Source organism: Periplaneta americana, chromosome 1, assembly GCF_040183065.1.
Source record: "Periplaneta americana isolate PAMFEO1 chromosome 1, P.americana_PAMFEO1_priV1, whole genome shotgun sequence".
Classification (NCBI taxonomy): domain Eukaryota; kingdom Metazoa; phylum Arthropoda; class Insecta; order Blattodea; family Blattidae; genus Periplaneta; species Periplaneta americana.
In genome coordinates, this window is record NC_091117.1 from 103,574,397 (window position 1) to 103,591,587 (window position 17,191).

The 17,191-nt window shown below is 37.1% G+C and overlaps 1 protein-coding gene across 14 annotated transcripts in view; it reads left to right on the plus strand.

Annotated features, from left to right (window-relative positions):
- Gug (arginine-glutamic acid dipeptide repeats grunge) overlaps positions 1 to 17,191 on the plus strand; it is a 257,116-nt gene that overhangs the window by 148,412 nt on the left and 91,513 nt on the right. For all 14 annotated transcript variants that reach the window (XM_069825198.1, XM_069825188.1, XM_069825191.1 and 11 more), the window contains 4 exons: positions 4,605 to 4,724; positions 6,519 to 6,632; positions 7,122 to 10,795; positions 10,908 to 11,068. In XM_069825198.1, coding sequence (XP_069681299.1) covers positions 4,605 to 4,724; positions 6,519 to 6,632; positions 7,122 to 10,795; positions 10,908 to 11,068 — 4,069 coding nt within the window. The remainder of the gene's footprint in view (positions 1 to 4,604; positions 4,725 to 6,518; positions 6,633 to 7,121; positions 10,796 to 10,907; positions 11,069 to 17,191) is intronic.

The following is a 17,191-nucleotide window of genomic DNA, read 5'->3' on the forward strand; positions in this document are numbered from 1 at the left end:
AACACGAAAGCTAACATTTATGAAAGAAATCACATGTTGTATCACCTTTAAGGACCTTGAATAAAAATAAGGAATTGAGTTCCAGACATCCGGATTTGACAATTAAAATACTCACATTTTTTTTCATAGCTGGAGTCTCTGCGCAGAAATCTATATGAACAAAAATGTACGAATTTTCTTTGGATTCTTTGTAATTTAGCTGAGTCAATGTTGTAATAGAATTCCAGACTACAGATGCATATTCAAGCTTCGATCTAACTAATGTAAAGTATTAGAAGAGAATCAGACATAGCAAAAGTTATTGGCCATATTAGTCCTAACATTCTAATTGAATCGCACTTTTTAGAAAGGAACTAAGTCAAAATGTTCTATTTTTGAGGAGAGCAAAAGAACTTACTTTCATGAATAAATACCAGTGTACCAGTGCCGTAATATAAACAACTCGATGTTAGAGATACAGGGAAAGGTTTTTTTAAGTTCCTTCCTTTGTTTATCTTTGCGTCTTGGAAGTATTAATCATTTCATCAGAAGAAATAAAAATGACCAATTTTGACTTTCCTTTCTAAAAAGTGCGATTCAATTGCATAATTGTATATGAAGAGTTCGCGGGAAAAACAATGAATGTCACATTAGATAATGATCTAATTGAGTCTGTAACTGCAAGGTGTAGTGCTGTTTCTATAGAAAATAAAGGAAAGGATTACTGTATTCGTGGTGATAATTCTCCTTTTTACCATTTTTCATAAGAATAACATTATATTTTGCAGCGATCCGTTGAATTAGATAATGACATCAACCTTAAGAAAACTGTGGCATTCATCGTTTTTCCCGCAAACTCTTCATATATAATGTACAGTTTCCCTGAAAAAGGATGAGACGATTGAATATTCCCAAGTCTGAGATGTAAGACGCTGCATGATCGGAGACCAGAGCACTGATACACAAGATAACGAATATTGAGTTACTTAAATTCAGGATATTTAGTTTGTTACTAGCATCGTTCCGAAAGTCACTTCAAAAACTGCAAAAAAATGATAATATTACGTAAATAAAAGATAAATATATACATAAAAAATAGGAATTCAGTCTAATTCTGTGTACAAAACATTTATCAATGGGTGTGCTACTTCAGTTTGTATGCTGTGGGAAAATGACTCTACGACTAAGGTTTCCAGTTTCAAGGAGTGAATTTAATTTACTTTTACGGAAAAGTTCCAAGAGATAATCTATGTTTATGTCACTACAGATCACAAATTCCATGTGAGATTTCTGAAGTCTTTTCTTTACAAATTCAATGTTGGCTATAAATATTAATAAATAATGTAAGAAATATGAATGATTGTAGTTATAAGTCTGATTTACATTATAAAAAGCAAGAAGTTACATTCCTCAGCAATATTCGAACTTTCGATGTTTGGTTTTGTCGTCCAACGCACAACCATGGACCTATTCAATGCTTATGATAATATCCTACAATTTAGCTGTAGCAATGTGGTGTCATAACTTGGGGTTTGTTTACTTAATGTAATTAGATTTAATTTGATTAGTTTCGCAACAATTAGACTTCCTGTTATATCCTGTTATTTAGATATTTAATTTAGGGTTGATTTATTAACTCTTACTCTGCAAGATGCCGCTTATTTCAATAATTCTATATCACGTTAAATAGTCATTGTCTACACTAAAGTATTATCGTCATCCCTCATTTCTCATCGTAATGGCGAACCGACGTGACATGAGACAGCGAGTTATAGCTCTAGTTGAGGCTGGATATGGGGCTAGATCTGCTGGCCGTTTGGTTGGTGTTCCTGGAAGTACAGCCGTGAGGTGGGTTCATCGTTGCCAAAATTTAGGGGAGGTCGAAAATCGCCCTATTCCTGGGCGTCCGCGGATTTCTTCATTGGAAGAGGATGCTCTCTTATTCGAGACAGTTCGACAGGACCCCTTTCTGACTGCTAACGAAATAAGAGCAGCATCTAACTTTCCCGGCTCTTCACAGACTATGATCAGCAGGTTGAGGAACCGTGGTATTAGGAGCCGGAGGGCTGCGCAAATGGAAATATTGGGGGAAGCACAAGCTGTCGACCGTCTTGCCTTCGCTACCAATCGAGTGGATTTCGATTGGAGAAATGTAATTTTCTCCGACGAAACAACCATCTCGAGTGATTACGAAGGTCCTGTCCATGTCTATCGTGAGGATGGTCTCCGACATGACCAGCGCTATGTGCACCGACGTGAAAGATCGGGGCGCTTTAGCAAATCGTGTTGGGGGTGGATGTCTTACGATGGACCTGGCGTTATAGAACGCATCGATGGCCGGTTTAATGCGGGAACTTACGAGCACATTCTGGAAAATATATTCCTTCCCTCCGCCCGAGAACGTTTTCCCGAAGGAACATTGCTGTTCCAGCAGGATAACCATCCCGTGCACTATGCTGCAGGCATTCAAAGATGGTTTCAAAGGAGACTCGAGATCAAAATCATTAATTGGCCTCCGAAGTCACCTGATTTGAATGTCATCGAAAATTTATAGGCGGAATTGAAAAAGAGAAGGATAGCCACCGATGCCCTCGAAATCGAGACGAATTGTGGGATCAAGTTGTTGACACCTGGGAAGGTCTCGCCAGGGATCAGAACTTATTCCACAATCTCGTGACATCCATGCCGGATCAACTTAGAGCTGTAATAGAAGCTGATGGACAAGATTTTAAGTTAACAGGTCTCTTTTTGTTTCTTATGATTTTTGTTTGAGGAAGAATACTTTTAACTTCCAAGTAAGATTTATTTTTTTGACGAGATTCAGCCTCCTTGTAAGACCCAGAAATTGGGCATAAATTATTAATATTTTTCGACAAATTAGACAGTCGAGGAACTCTGAACAAATTAATTACACCTCAATAAAAAAAAGTTTTACCTGGGATTGAACACGAGACGTTTCGGTTATACAGTGGAACCGACACGCTACTATATGAGCTACCGAGACAAGACAGCGACAGCAGCAGTCTAGAATGTAGATCCCATAGCAGGCGTTTGCCATTTGGTACAGAGAAGCAATGATATTTTGTGACTCGAGCTATGTTGTGAAATCCTGGCCTTAAATGGCAGTCTTCTTCGTGATCCTTATTCTGGTCCTTGTCCTTGTTGTGGTCCTTGTAACAATTCTTGTACTATTTGTCATGGTATATATCGTTACGTCGATATCGAGTGAACCATGCTGTAGAACTTTAACTTCCGACGACCAAGAATCGTCTCATTCTTTTTAAGGGTAACTGTACATGCTTGTGAAATTAATTTTCATACCCTTGTTTTCAGACTACTTTGCAATTGCATCAATGCCACTTTGAAGAGGTTGACAGTCAGTAATAATTTTAGTTGTATGAAAGATTTTAAAACATTGGTGAATAATAAACAATCGGAACTTATTCTTGTACAGATATCATCACTGAAAATTATAAAGAGAAGAGATCCTAAAGGAGAGCCCTGTGGCACTCTACAATTTAAGTTATATGGATTGGAAAGTTTGTTAAACAGATATTGTCTGCCATTTGGTTTTCAAATTAGTTTACGTAACTTACAGAAAGACCTTCCTATCTTATGAAGCAAGATATTATGTGGAACTATGTAGAAGGCTTTACCGAAATCAAAATTTATTGGATCAATTTTTTCCCCTTATTCCAATTTTGGGTACAGTAAGTATGAGACCAGATTAGGTACTATGGATTTAGATTTAGTACAAGGTGGATGTGTTAATCACTACACTTTCTGTAACAGGCCTGCCATCTGTTAGGGAAGTATATGACGATGATGATGATGATGATGATGATGATGATGACAACAACAATAATAGTGTGTGTCTTACTTCTCCTGTGATGAGGTAAACAATTTATTACACATCTTTAACAAAGCAGTGATCATAACACTATTGACACTTTTGTACACATAGAGTTTGTGTGAATTTCAGATTGTGATGTAGGGTTTTTGTAGGAATCAGACATATATTCAACTTAATGTTCACAGGAAAAAAGCAGGACTTACATGAAATAACATTCTGAGACAAGAAATTGCCTTGACTGTCTGTGTGGCATGGTGGAATTCTCATGGAGTCCATAAAGATGTATTACTATATTCTCTGAAAAGACTCTTTTTTTTTTTTTTTTTTTTTTTTTTTTGAGAAAGGAAACTGGTTGTGTTATTCCAAGTTTCGTGAATTTCCTTGAAATTTAGTACATCTGAACCTACATGAATTACCTGTGGAATGTGGTACACAATGCCAATGCTTCTGGAGTCCCAAGTTCATCGAAGATGTGCTAAATTTACTTGTTATTCTAGAGTTCTGCAAATTTATAAGTTTCTGTGCCACCAAATGTCATAAATGTGAGGATGGAAGGAATCTCCGAAAAATACTCAAAAGTAAATAAAGTCCATGCAAATGCGTACACATATTCACATATACAGATATGATTATGTTATAAAGCTAGTTTTCTTTCCTAAAAATGTCTTAACATTGTCTAATTAATTTATATACATTTCACGTGAAGAAATGTCATGCTAATATCTCTCTAATACTGTATGTATATTTCAAAGCAATATATACTCTATTTCAGAATGCACGTAATCGCCCTAAACGGGGCAGTGGAACAGATACACCAGAAAGTGAAATGGACAAGAAACCATGCAAGTCTCCAGCAAGTAATACTTCCTCTCCCAGTGATAAGAAGAAAAAGGTAACATTTCATATTTTTAACATTTTCTGCATTCACTTACAAATGCTTAGCTACTATTTCAATGAAGGAACAGAGGGTCAAGAAACAGAATGATTTTCTTTCAAAAGGAATCACAGTGGCCTACATTTTCCTTCTAAATTAGTGATTCAGCTGAATGTAATTATGACATGTGTTCCAAGAGTAATTTATCCTGGTGTGATGAGATATGAATCTTTAGTAACTCAACAAACAGTCATCATTCAGTGAGAAAATGTGTCATCATTTATCAGAACACTGTTATTGAAATCTGTAGTAAGAAAGGCTGCATAACAAATTCTGTATCAGTGTTACTAACAGTTTCGCTAGAAAAGAACCAAGATTTAGTTATTAGATTACATAAAAACCAAGAAAGTCTCAGATGTAATACAACCATAATAATAATGATGATGATAAGCATAGCAGTAAAGTTACAAGTATTTTACTAAAATTCAACTATGTATGAAAATTTACTGTACTAATCAACTTGAAAGAAAGGAAAATCAACCTTTGATGTTAGATGTTAACAGTTACAAACTAAGTGCTATATGGACAAAAAATGAAGTGATAATGAAGTTAAATTTAGACATAATCATTTAACAAATGGATGAGCGAAAATATGAAAGAAGTAATGTATTAAGAGGAGTATAACTGTAGTAATTTTCGTCAGTTCAGCATATGATCGTTTTTTGAAAATGTAAGCTACTTGGAAATTGATATTACAGGAAGCATACATTCATCTGGCTATAAGACCTTGTTACAACAGCAATTCAATATGGTTAAAATTTAGTTCTCATCTTTAAAACAAACCTGAGTGGGCCTTCCTCAAGATGAAGTCCTCACTGCTACACTATTCAACATTTTCATTCACATCTTTCATGAATAACTAAGCTCACGCATGCAATGTGCTCTCATGGTAGATGATTCTGTTATTTAAAATTTAAAACTTGAAAATTAATTGAAATGATTGGAAACCCAAATAAATATGTTCACAATACTGCAGATGTTGGTAGAGAATTTTATGGATACTTCCATTTCTGATATTCAGTAATAAGCTAAGTTTGCTTATTGTTATTCTGTAATTTCTCGGGTAAGAGCATCAACATGTTGAGTTGAATTTGGTGTGATATCCTGGAGTGCTTTCCCTGGTTGTGAATTGTCCTGTAGAGATGTTTGGCTAGAACGAAATTGCTCACACCAATAATTTGCAGCTGATTTCTCTAGTCATGTCTCTTCATATACTGCAACCATTCTGTGATAGATATCAGTCCTTATCACATATAACAGATTGATCAGCCTAATGAACTTGCAGGGGAACCAATTTTATCAATTCCACTGTGTTGCCGTCTAGTGACTGCAAAAGAGGTCACACAATTCTTATGGAATTGCATGGAGCAACTGTACTTCCATCTAGTTGTTCTTACCAAAAATGCCTTTTTGATGGTGGAGACTCTAGTGGTTATTCTCATTTTATGTTGTCATTTCATAACATGAGAATGGCCAGTGCCCAGTTCACTTTTGGATGTTTCTATCTTGCACCATTCGTTTTTCTTTATTCATTTATTTGGAGCAACAGTGACAGGTATGTCAATCACACGTACCAATATAAAGTCTATAACCATTTTTTTCCAATAAGCCTGAAGTGAACTTCAATATTCCTGTTGCATACAGTTCTTTGCTCTGTATCGTCTGAACATAACAGTATTCGAAGTATAAATGAAAACATCTGTAAACCACAAACTCAACTTTACACTCATATATAAATGATTTTGTTCATAGCTATCAAAACCTGAAACACCCAACAAGGGTCGGAAGAGAAGTCAAGTAGAAATAGAAAATGAAGAAGAAAAGGAGATCTCATTATTCAAGAGAAAGAGGAATGACAGAGCAGATGTAAGTGCTAAAATGTATTATTTTCATGTATGAGTGTGTACTAATCTCCAAGGGGTACATGGTAGTGTTGCAGTTAAGATGTAACACCGGAAGCCAGAAGGTCACGGTTTTGAGTCCCGATGGGATTGTGATTTTTCCATTGATCTAATCCTTCTGACCGTACTATGGCCCTGGAGTCTACTCAGCCTCTAACCGGAATGAGTGCCAGGGGCATTTCCTTTGTAAAGGTGGAAACCTGAACTCTTCGCTCCCTCTGGGCTGATTTGGCCTGTCATGGGGTTGACTTTACCTTTTTTACCTTTACTAATCTCCAAATATTAAGAGGGAATTTTGCCTCATTTAATGGAAAATGCAGTCTTATAAAATATTATTTTAACTATGCTGTACAGCAATATAGTCGACACTACTGTTACATATTGAGTTATTGCCTTTTCAGTTAATAAAGCACTGATGTTTTATATTAATGGAAAATGTTTTAATGGGTTTCAGAGTCCAGCAGAGAGTCTCACTACAGATAGTGGTTCTGTAGTTGATGATGGTGATAATAATGAACCGGAAGCTGAAACCACTGTAGAGACTGTCACTCCTAGCAATGTTTCTGTTCCCACACCGAATTCAGCAAGTGGAAGTTCGGATTCTTCTCCTGTGGTTCCCTCTGCCCCATCTGCCCCACTCGCAACGCTGCCAATTCAGTCTACTTTTGATAATCCTCCAGCTTCCAATAACCTGCCCCTAACACCAGACAAATCAGACGCCTCTGCAATGCCAAATCTGTGTGCAACCAGTCAGACACAAGCAGCCACTCCTGTTGTAATAATCAACAACATGAGCGGCAGCAATTTCAAGGCAATGAATTCAGATGTGTCGTTGTCTATAAGGAATGGCACCTCATCAAATGGAGCTCCAAGTATTCCAACTTCTCTTCCTATGGTAGGCCTCAAAGTCCCTATTCCCAATCTAAGCAACATGGCAGAAAATGGGTTAACTAAGAAAGTCAGTGAGGATTCATTATCATCAGATTCGAAAGGGGACATATTAGAGAAATACTCTCCTGGTCAGATACCTTACACATCACAGCAGATATCACTGCAGAATGAAGAAATGGAAAAATCAAATGGAGAACTGAAAGTTGATGAGGAAGGTGCACGTATTAGCTTGAAACGGGACTTAAGAGAACTGCAGCCAGACAAGGATCCATTGGGTATGAAGGTGGGTGAAGAACTGAGTCCTGTGCCGCCACTCATGAAGGTGTTGGTGAAGGAAGAAATGGAAAGCAGCAATGACGAGCTGTCCAATGTGCAAATGCCATTGTCCTCAGGGAACCTTATCTTGAAAGACGAGTTGGCTCCAGCCCAAACACAGACCTCTCAGCACATGTCAAACAGTTCGATGGTAGGTCTGTCAATCATGGGAACCAACAACATGCATGTTTCAGGGAGCCAGAGCATCAAGCTGGAACCAGGAGTATTGAGGGAGCAACAGGCTAGTCCTCTAGAGATTTCAGGAAGCTCCCACCAGCCATCTCCACCTGTGTCACTGCAAACAGAAATGCAGCTGCAAGCGTCCATGATGCAGATGCCTGCCAACATGTCTGGCACAGGGCCAATGCCCCTTCCACATCATGGGTCTGGTCACTCATCTCCTCCTATTCTACAAGTACCAAGCCACCATTCTCATTTGGCTTCCAGCATGAGACAAACCACAGAAATGCGAGGCCAGGGAGCAGAGATAAGGGGTGGACAAACATCGGACTTGAGACAGATACCTGATATGCGACAGCAGTCTGAGATGAGGCAACAGATTTCGGAAATGCGGCAGCCATCAGATATCCGTCAAGTTCAGGACATGCGCGGAGCACAGGGAACAGATAATCGACAATCTTTGAGTGACATGCGACCAACAGCTCCTTCAGATATGCGTCAGACTTCATCTGATGTTCGACAACAACCACTGGACATCCAACAGATTCCAAATGGTGGACTTGGTCTTGAGAAGTCCTTATCACAGATGTCAGGAGGAAGCTACAGTGAAGACGACAGGGAAAGAGACATAAAACCTAGTCAGCCTCTGCAGATTCCTCCTGTGTCCATGTCCAATTCCAATCAGCCTATGATTCTTCAGCATCAAGGACCAACTTCGAATCAACCACCTGGAATGCCACCACATCAAGCTTACAGCTATATGCCAGGATCTCCGTATCATCACCACCAAAGATCGGTAAATCCATCAATGGGGGCAGAAAAGAACATGGGAATGCTCCATATGAACAGTGTTCAGAATCTCCCTCCAAGCTCCACTCCAACTGGCAGTAGTGGGGCTCAGCAGAATGAACCTCAGAATTTGAAAATTAAACAGGAGATCATTGCTCCCCCTGATCAAGTGATGCCTCCTTCTGATCCCCTCCAATCTCTGAAAGAAGTTAAAATTCCGGGGTATTCTGGGTCAAATACTTCTGCTTCGCAGCCATTGCCAAGCAATAGTTTGAGTTCAAATTCTGTTCCTTCCTCAAGCCACCCAAATGGAGTGGAAATAGCAAGACCTCCATCAGGAAGTGCTCCAACAAATTTTCTCGGACCTTCCATTGACAACATAAAGAAAGAACCTGAAAATTATTTAACAACTGCATCTTCTGTTAATTCCAGTCTATCAACAGGTCCACCGAAATCCCCTCCCCCCAAGCTTGCATCGTCAGTTGCTCACACACAGGCTCCAGTGGAACTGCACAACACTGTGAGTAATGCTACAGCTGTCAGTTCAGCCACTCCACCCCTGTCCAGAATCTCGTCCACCACTCCACCAGTGCCTCCTCCTACCACTCAGCCTCCAGTTTCTCATAGTGCTGCAAATCTCATATCCCCATCACCAACAACAGCACGATTGACTCCCACTTCATTACCAAGCGGACCAACTTCAATTCCACAGCCAGTGATGCATCCATCCCAGCAAGCTTCTCCACTCAGCCGTGCTTCACCCGGACATCCACATCCTACACCACACCCACATCCAACACCTCATCCCCACTCTTCACCCTACATAGGGCCCCCTGGAGGCCATCCTGCATTACATCCACATCACCCCCATCATCCTCTTATTCATCATTCTTTGTTTGCAGCAGTTCATGCAGCTGCAGCTGTCCATAATCCTTACCATCCCCATCATCCCTATGCAGCATATGGCTATCCATTCCCATATCCTTATGGCCCACCAATGCCACAGCCTCATCCTGTACCCCCTCCTCATCATTCTACGCCACCAGCCCCTGCTCTTGCAACACCACCTACTTCATCCAGTCACAGAACAACTCATGAACAGGCGAAGTCAGAAACTCGATCCTCAACAGCGTCTATGGAAAGTACAACTACTTCATTGCATACTTCACATCACTCGTCTCATTCGTCATCAGTAACAACTCGTAGAGAGATATCTGCAACATCGTCAGAGACAGACAGTGGAAATCCTTCAGTTGCTAGTTCAGAAAGACATCACCACACTACACAAGAATTAACAACAACTCATCACCATCATTCATCGCATCACTCATCAGTTCATCACCAAATGACGACAGAGAAGCAATCAAGTCATCACCAACAGCCAGTGAATCACTCAGTGACCATATCTCATTCCACAACGTCTTCGAGTTCTGCATCAGTACAACACAAGATCAACACTGGGGGCAAAAGTAACTCTGGAGGAACAAGAGTCTCAAGTCCTTCTTGTCATGTCTCAGCAACTCTTTCTTCCACAACATCTGCATCTACGTCAATCTCACTTCCATCTGGAAATCATGGTGGTAACCATCACCATTCTCACCACCACTCCCATAGTCATCACCATCAGCACCATCATCAGACTGCATCTGGTGATCGACTCTCGCCTAGCAATCCCATGATAATGCCACCAGCTCTGAATATGCCACTGGCATTGGGTCCCGGTGCACCGGCCTCAAACAGAAGTCATCATGGAGGATCAAGTCATCAGCATCACCAGAGTCACAGCCATCACACAAAACAAGGTGGTGCAGTTGGCTCCACTGCCAATCCCAGTTCACATCATCACCCAAGCCTGATGGTGCAGCCGGGGCTCACTCCTCCTATTGGACATCATCCCATGGGAATAGGATTGCCTCCCTCTGCTGTGCCTGGCTCCTCTTTAGAGGCCCTACGGTATGATGTACATTAGCAGGAAGAACTTTGTGACCAGAGGCAATTGGCAGCACTGCATGTTAAGATGACATTCTTATTATTATTATTCTTTTTTTTTTTTTTTTTTTTGCAGAGCTCATGCACAGGCTGCAGCCAACATGCAGCAGCAGCAACAGCAGCAACCTCCACAGCCACAAACCCACACACCGGGCAGTCTTCCCCCAGGAATGATCCATCCCGCATCACATTCACCCCTTCAACTGCAACCACCTGGACCCCAGTCCCACGCACCAGGTATCATAATCATTGGCATTTCTGATGGTGGTTCCTATTTCACAGTTCATACATTGTCAAAGACCATAAAAATTCTTGGCATGGCATCCTTTAGAAGGAAACTGAAGTTGAGTCCCATGTCGTAGATTTATAGAATGTGAAAGAACCATGTTCCTGAATGAGGAGATCCCAGACAAAATTTATCTATAATTTTCTGTTCACGTCAAAATTTGGAAGTAGCACAAAAGACCCATATCAATGGCCTAAATGTGCATAGATTTGTTCCACATTCAAAAATATTTCTGTAATTTTCTAGAACTATCTATGGAGTACCATATTTACTCGCGTACTAGATGCCATCACATGAAGGGCTGAGACCCATAGTGGGCCAACTGCCATTTTCTTAAAACTAAGAAAAATTAAGGTAAAGTCATGTACATAAAATAATTCATTGAATGCATATTTATAAGTGGTTATGAGTTTAATACATAAACAAGATTTTATTGAAACTATACAGGTATTCTGAAAAAAGGTTCCCATATTTAGAGGGGTGATAGTATGCATCAAAACAAGAAATAAAAATCCTATGAACATGGGTCCTAAAATTAATATCTTCTGAGTAATGAGCAAATGTTTACCTTCACTGTAAGAGCAGCATATCTCCCACTGTGAGTTCTTTAGCAGAAAACAATTATTGAGGAAACAGAATGCAGCTGTTTGCCACTGTGTATTACACAGGATACCTTTGTGTTTATATAAAGAGGATGCTTAAACAGATGACAGTACATCAGAGTTCATAATCATACTATTGTACATAAATTGATTCTACACTGCAGTAATTATTACTGTATTAGTCCGGTAAGTTAGTTTTCATATCTGTTGAATCAGACTGTGTTTTGTTGTAACAATAATATCTTCTGAGAAATGAGCAAAATGTTGTTGTTTTCTAATGCCAGGCGTTTGACAATAAAGTCATTTGACCTCTTGCATTCCAATATTTTTCAAAGATATTATCATGACCAGCCAATGAAGCACAGATTTTGAGGTGTTCCGAATCCATTTCTTGGTTTGAGTTGCACAATGGGCAGTTAGGGGACTGATATATTCCAATTCTATGCAGGTGTTTGGCCAAACAATCATGGCCTGTTGCCAATCTAAATGTAGCTACAGACGATTTTCGTGGTAAATCGGGAATTAACTGTGGATTTTGATGCAGAAAGTTCCATTTTTTCCCTTGAGATTGTGTTTTCAAATTTTATTTGTTGAAGTCTAAGTATGTAGATTTAATAAATCTTTTCACAGAGTAATACGTAGATTTAGTAACAGGTGTGTAAGTAGCAGTGCTGCCCTTCTTTGCTAAAGCATCCGCATTCTCGTTTCCCAGGATTCCACAATGGGATGGTATCCATTGGAATACAATTCTTTTATTGAGTGATATTAATTGAGAGAGCATTTTAGTTATTTCTGCTGTTTGAGATGAAGGTGTGTGTTTAGAGACTATTGGAGTCTGACAATATAACTGCATTCTTAAATGTATTGATGTGGCATAGAAGATTCCCGAGACTTTCACTTATTTTCAATTATTTCACCATCAAAACTTGTTGTTCCATATCCAAGTGATCTATAAAGTGAGAAGAGACAGCACGTAACACCTGCACCGGCACCTTGTTCTCTGGAGATCAAGGATCCGTCGGTGTATAAATGAAGCCAGTTTTGTGGAGGGTACCTAATATTAATTGTCTCTAAAGACAATTGTTTCAGTATTTCAGTGTTTACTTCTGATTTCAGTATTTCTTCTGTTAAATTTAGATTATATTCTATATTTAATAGAGTTAAAGGGTTTGGTTTAATTTGTAAGTTTTCTTTTAAATTCGGGATATTGATGTTCTGTTTTAATTCTTGAAAAATGGATATGAAACTTTTTTGAGTTTTCAATCTACAGAGAGGACTGTATGAATGCCAATTGTTTCCTGGTAATCTGATGAGTTTTTCATATTGAATCAGTGCTTTTTCTTCTATTGTCATTTTGATGCTGTTAATATTAGTGAGGAATCTCATAGAATCTATTGGAGTTGTTTTGATTCCACCAGTAATGAGTCTGAGAGCTTGGTTTTGAACATATTAATGAGCAAAATGTTTACCATCACTAAGAGCAGCATATCTTCTACTGTGAATTCTTGGACAAGAAACAAAACATGCTCCTATTCAACAAATACGAAACTATAGTGGAACCTTGATGCATGATTCCAGTTATCGTTTTCCCGCCTTTTTCGTCCACTTTTTTTGGTCCTGGAAATAGCCCCATATAAATAATGTTATTTTTCTTTCTTTTTTTTTTTTTTTTCTGGTTCCATCATTCCTCAAACTATTGTTTTACCGCAATGATCATTGAGAAATTATGGTCCCGACGCCACATTTTCGCGCATAGATAGTTTTCTTTTACTTTGAAAGGGCGAACTTTTTGCTCTCCATTATCTTTGAAGCAAGAGGATGCAGAACATTGCGATCCAGAGACTGTGTCAAACTTCGTGGAGAAACGTAAAATGTATTATGCTGCCATGATACATGATGTAATTTGTCATCTTAGTGCAGCGCACAAACTCTCCACATGTGTTTGATATAGTCTGTTAATGCAGAAATTAATTACTACATGTGTGATTTGTGCCATTAGATTCTGAAAAGAAAGGCAATTTTATAGTAAGTTATTGATTAATCATATTTTTCCACACAAGAACGATGTGGCAGTATATGAACACTTGATACAGTATTATTATGGAATATGCAGTGAAATGCCACTATTACGAACGCCGCAGTTACGAATTTTTCAGAATAACGAAATAATTTTTTAGTCTTAGCCATTTTACTATTAATTTACATGTTTAAAAATGTTGAGTTTAAAGAAAGCATAAGTAACGAACTAGTCAGTTTAACGTAATGATAATTCATTCTGCTACAAAAAAAAGTTATTTTAACGAGTTTAGGCATAATAAGCAGTTAAGAATTACTTAAAATAAATTCAAAATAAAATAAATGAGTTATCGCATTGGTCACCCTTGGTTTCAGTGAGTTTTCTGAATGCACTTCCATAGACGCGTTTGTTGTGGTTTGAATTTATATTTAAATGAAATGGTTTAATAAAATCAAAGAGTTAGACATAGGAGAGAAGAAAAGCAAAGTTTGAAGAAAATATGGCATAAGTGCATAGACACTTTCAACGTTTCTCAAAGACAGAGTAAAAATTAAGAAAAGTATTGAATCTGACGCCATTGGACCTCAAAGAAAGAAGAAGTCAAACTGTTAAAATCGTTGCTTATGAGATTATATACAAGCTGGCGCATAGCACGATCAAGAGTGGGTCTCCAAGCGTCATGACAATTTCTGCCACTAGGTTCGCCTCGCAGTTCTATTAAATGATGAATAGTTCCATTACTAAGCATTGTGTATCGTGAAAATTCTTCGATTAATTTCACATTACTGATTGAGTACGAAGATTATAAATATTCCAAGCATATGACAGTCTTATTTGAGATTTATTGATGACTTCTTAAATAATAGTATGCAGATTTTCATTGTGACTTAATGGAATTTACAATTTTCTTCATCTGGTTCATTTACTTTGGCAAGTTGATTGTTTTCAATTCCGAGTTTTTCTTCAGATTTCGTTCCCTCTAATTTGTTTTAATTGCTGAAAGTGAACTACCAGTGTCTTCTACTTTCATTCATTATTATTTTATTATTATCATTATTATTATTATTATTATTATTATTATTATTATTATTATTATTATTATTATTAAACTAGTATAGTTCTTAGTTTGTCTTGCCTTAAGACAATCAGTAGCATTATTTGAGGAAAAGAGTATGATTAAAAATCATTTATAATGGCGAAATATTTCACGACAATGGTTAATTATTACTACTGAATATTAACACACATACGATTTGCATTATTTAGGATACAACATGCGATTTTAATGTTGTGCATGCGAAGTTTAGTGTAACATACTCCCCTCATCCTCTAAGCCAAATCTAATAGACCTATTATTAAGAGTAATAAATAAAATAATAAATAATTACTACAATTATTCCTTGTAATAAAGTACAACTATCACCACATGGTGTACCGAAGATTTTTCTTTATGTTTTCATTAAATTGACATGTTATGAGTGACGACAGAAAACAGCTCAGGGGAGTGAGATGCAGACATTATAGAAGAGAAATGGGGATCGGAGAGAGCAGATGTGCATGTGCCTATGCGCTGTAAATTCTAAAAAAAATTAGTCTCTTAGAATTCTGAGATATTTGTTTATGTTTTGGGAAATTGTCAAATGTGAAAACCATTTCTAATCACATATATTGCAGACTACTTTCTAATTTAATTTAATTTAATTCTAACTCCTAACTTAAAATCTGTTTACACACACTAAAATGTCACAGCATTTGCTATTACTATCCACTATAGGTTAATCAGTAGCCCTATTAGATATTTATTTCACCACTACAAGGTGTGCAAGAAAAATCGCACAGTTGTACTAATCGTGTATAGTGACTGCAGTTTACATTAGTAAAAACATAACACTTTAATATCAATATATTTAAAAAAAAGAAGGGGAAAAGTTAGGCCCACTTACAAATGATTAAATTTTGAATTCAGGGAAATGGAAGTAATACAGTACCTTAATTCATTGGAACATAATAATAATAATAATAATAATAATAATAATAATAATAATAATAATAATAATATGTGAAAAGAGTAGACTACAATGTTCATGTAAAATAATAATAATAATAATAATAATAATAATTATTATTATTATTATTATTATTATTATTATTATTATTATTATTATAAATACGTGGAAGAGGTAGACTACAGTGTTCATGTAAAATGCATTAAGTTTCTTTCATTATTTCTGAAAAGGTACGGTGTATGAATTGAACAACAGAAAGGTAGTACCTTAGTTTATAATATTTAATATCAAGAATGACAGCCATTCATTTTAATGTAATTGAGAAGTAGACGTTTTGAAATTACGTCTATTGACCATAAAGTATTGTACGAAGCATTTAATAAGCAACGGTGAATTCTTTAAATGTCCCAAATGTCAATGTAATTTAAGTGTTCTGCTACGAATATCAAGAACTGAACAGCGTTCCAAGCGGCGGAATTGGCATTACACAGGAATCACTTTAGGCCCATATTTCAAGCGCTATGCACCAGCTTGTATAATCTCGTAAGCAACGGTTAAAATAATAGTATTATTGTATCAGTCTCAAAGGTAATATTTCGAGTGATCAATTCAGAACCTAATCTTGTAGATGGTAATATTTCGAGAAATCGATTCGACAAGATGGCTGTAAATGTAACAACTACTAACCTATATAACCTTGTTCAATGTACTTTTTGCTTTGTAGAAATTAACTGTAGGTCCTAATAAGGCCATGAGGAATGAAAATTATTGTAAAATTTGCAAGAATAATAATTATTCAGTTGTCAAATATGCATAAATATTATGGTACCAATTCTTATTGAAGTTGCAATATAATATGGCAGCGTTTCTCAAACTTTTGTGAAGTGGGGACCACTTTTTTAAGTGAGAACAGTTCCATGGACCACCTTACTCTTGTTCTCTTTGAAAGCAAATTTATCATTTTTGTGGCATATTTGAATACCAGCATACTTATATTTTAAAATATAATTAATTAATTAATTAAAATTAATTTAATTCAATTAATTTTATATTACTATTAACTAATTAAATTAATGTTAATAGAAGAAAATTCATTTTCGTTTTTTTAATAATTCAAAGCTATTACAAGAAAGAAGTGCGCACAAATGTGCAATTTAGTTTGGTATGAGTTACTTCTCTTTACTATATTCCACCAGTGACTTCGTTCTATTCACACATTTACTAAAATGATATTTTGAACACACTTAATTCAAAGCTGTTAGAGTTTGGATAATCTTTAACTTGTTAACTTGAAAAAAAAAATAAACGTTGGTACTCACATTAATGAGATGGATGAGCGTGCCATTCTTGCACAGTTGTTCTACACTATATACCAAAAAGTAATTGGGCATTGTTTTTGCCCCTTTAGAACCTCGTGGTACCACCTCTTGTTGCTGTAACAGCAGCCAC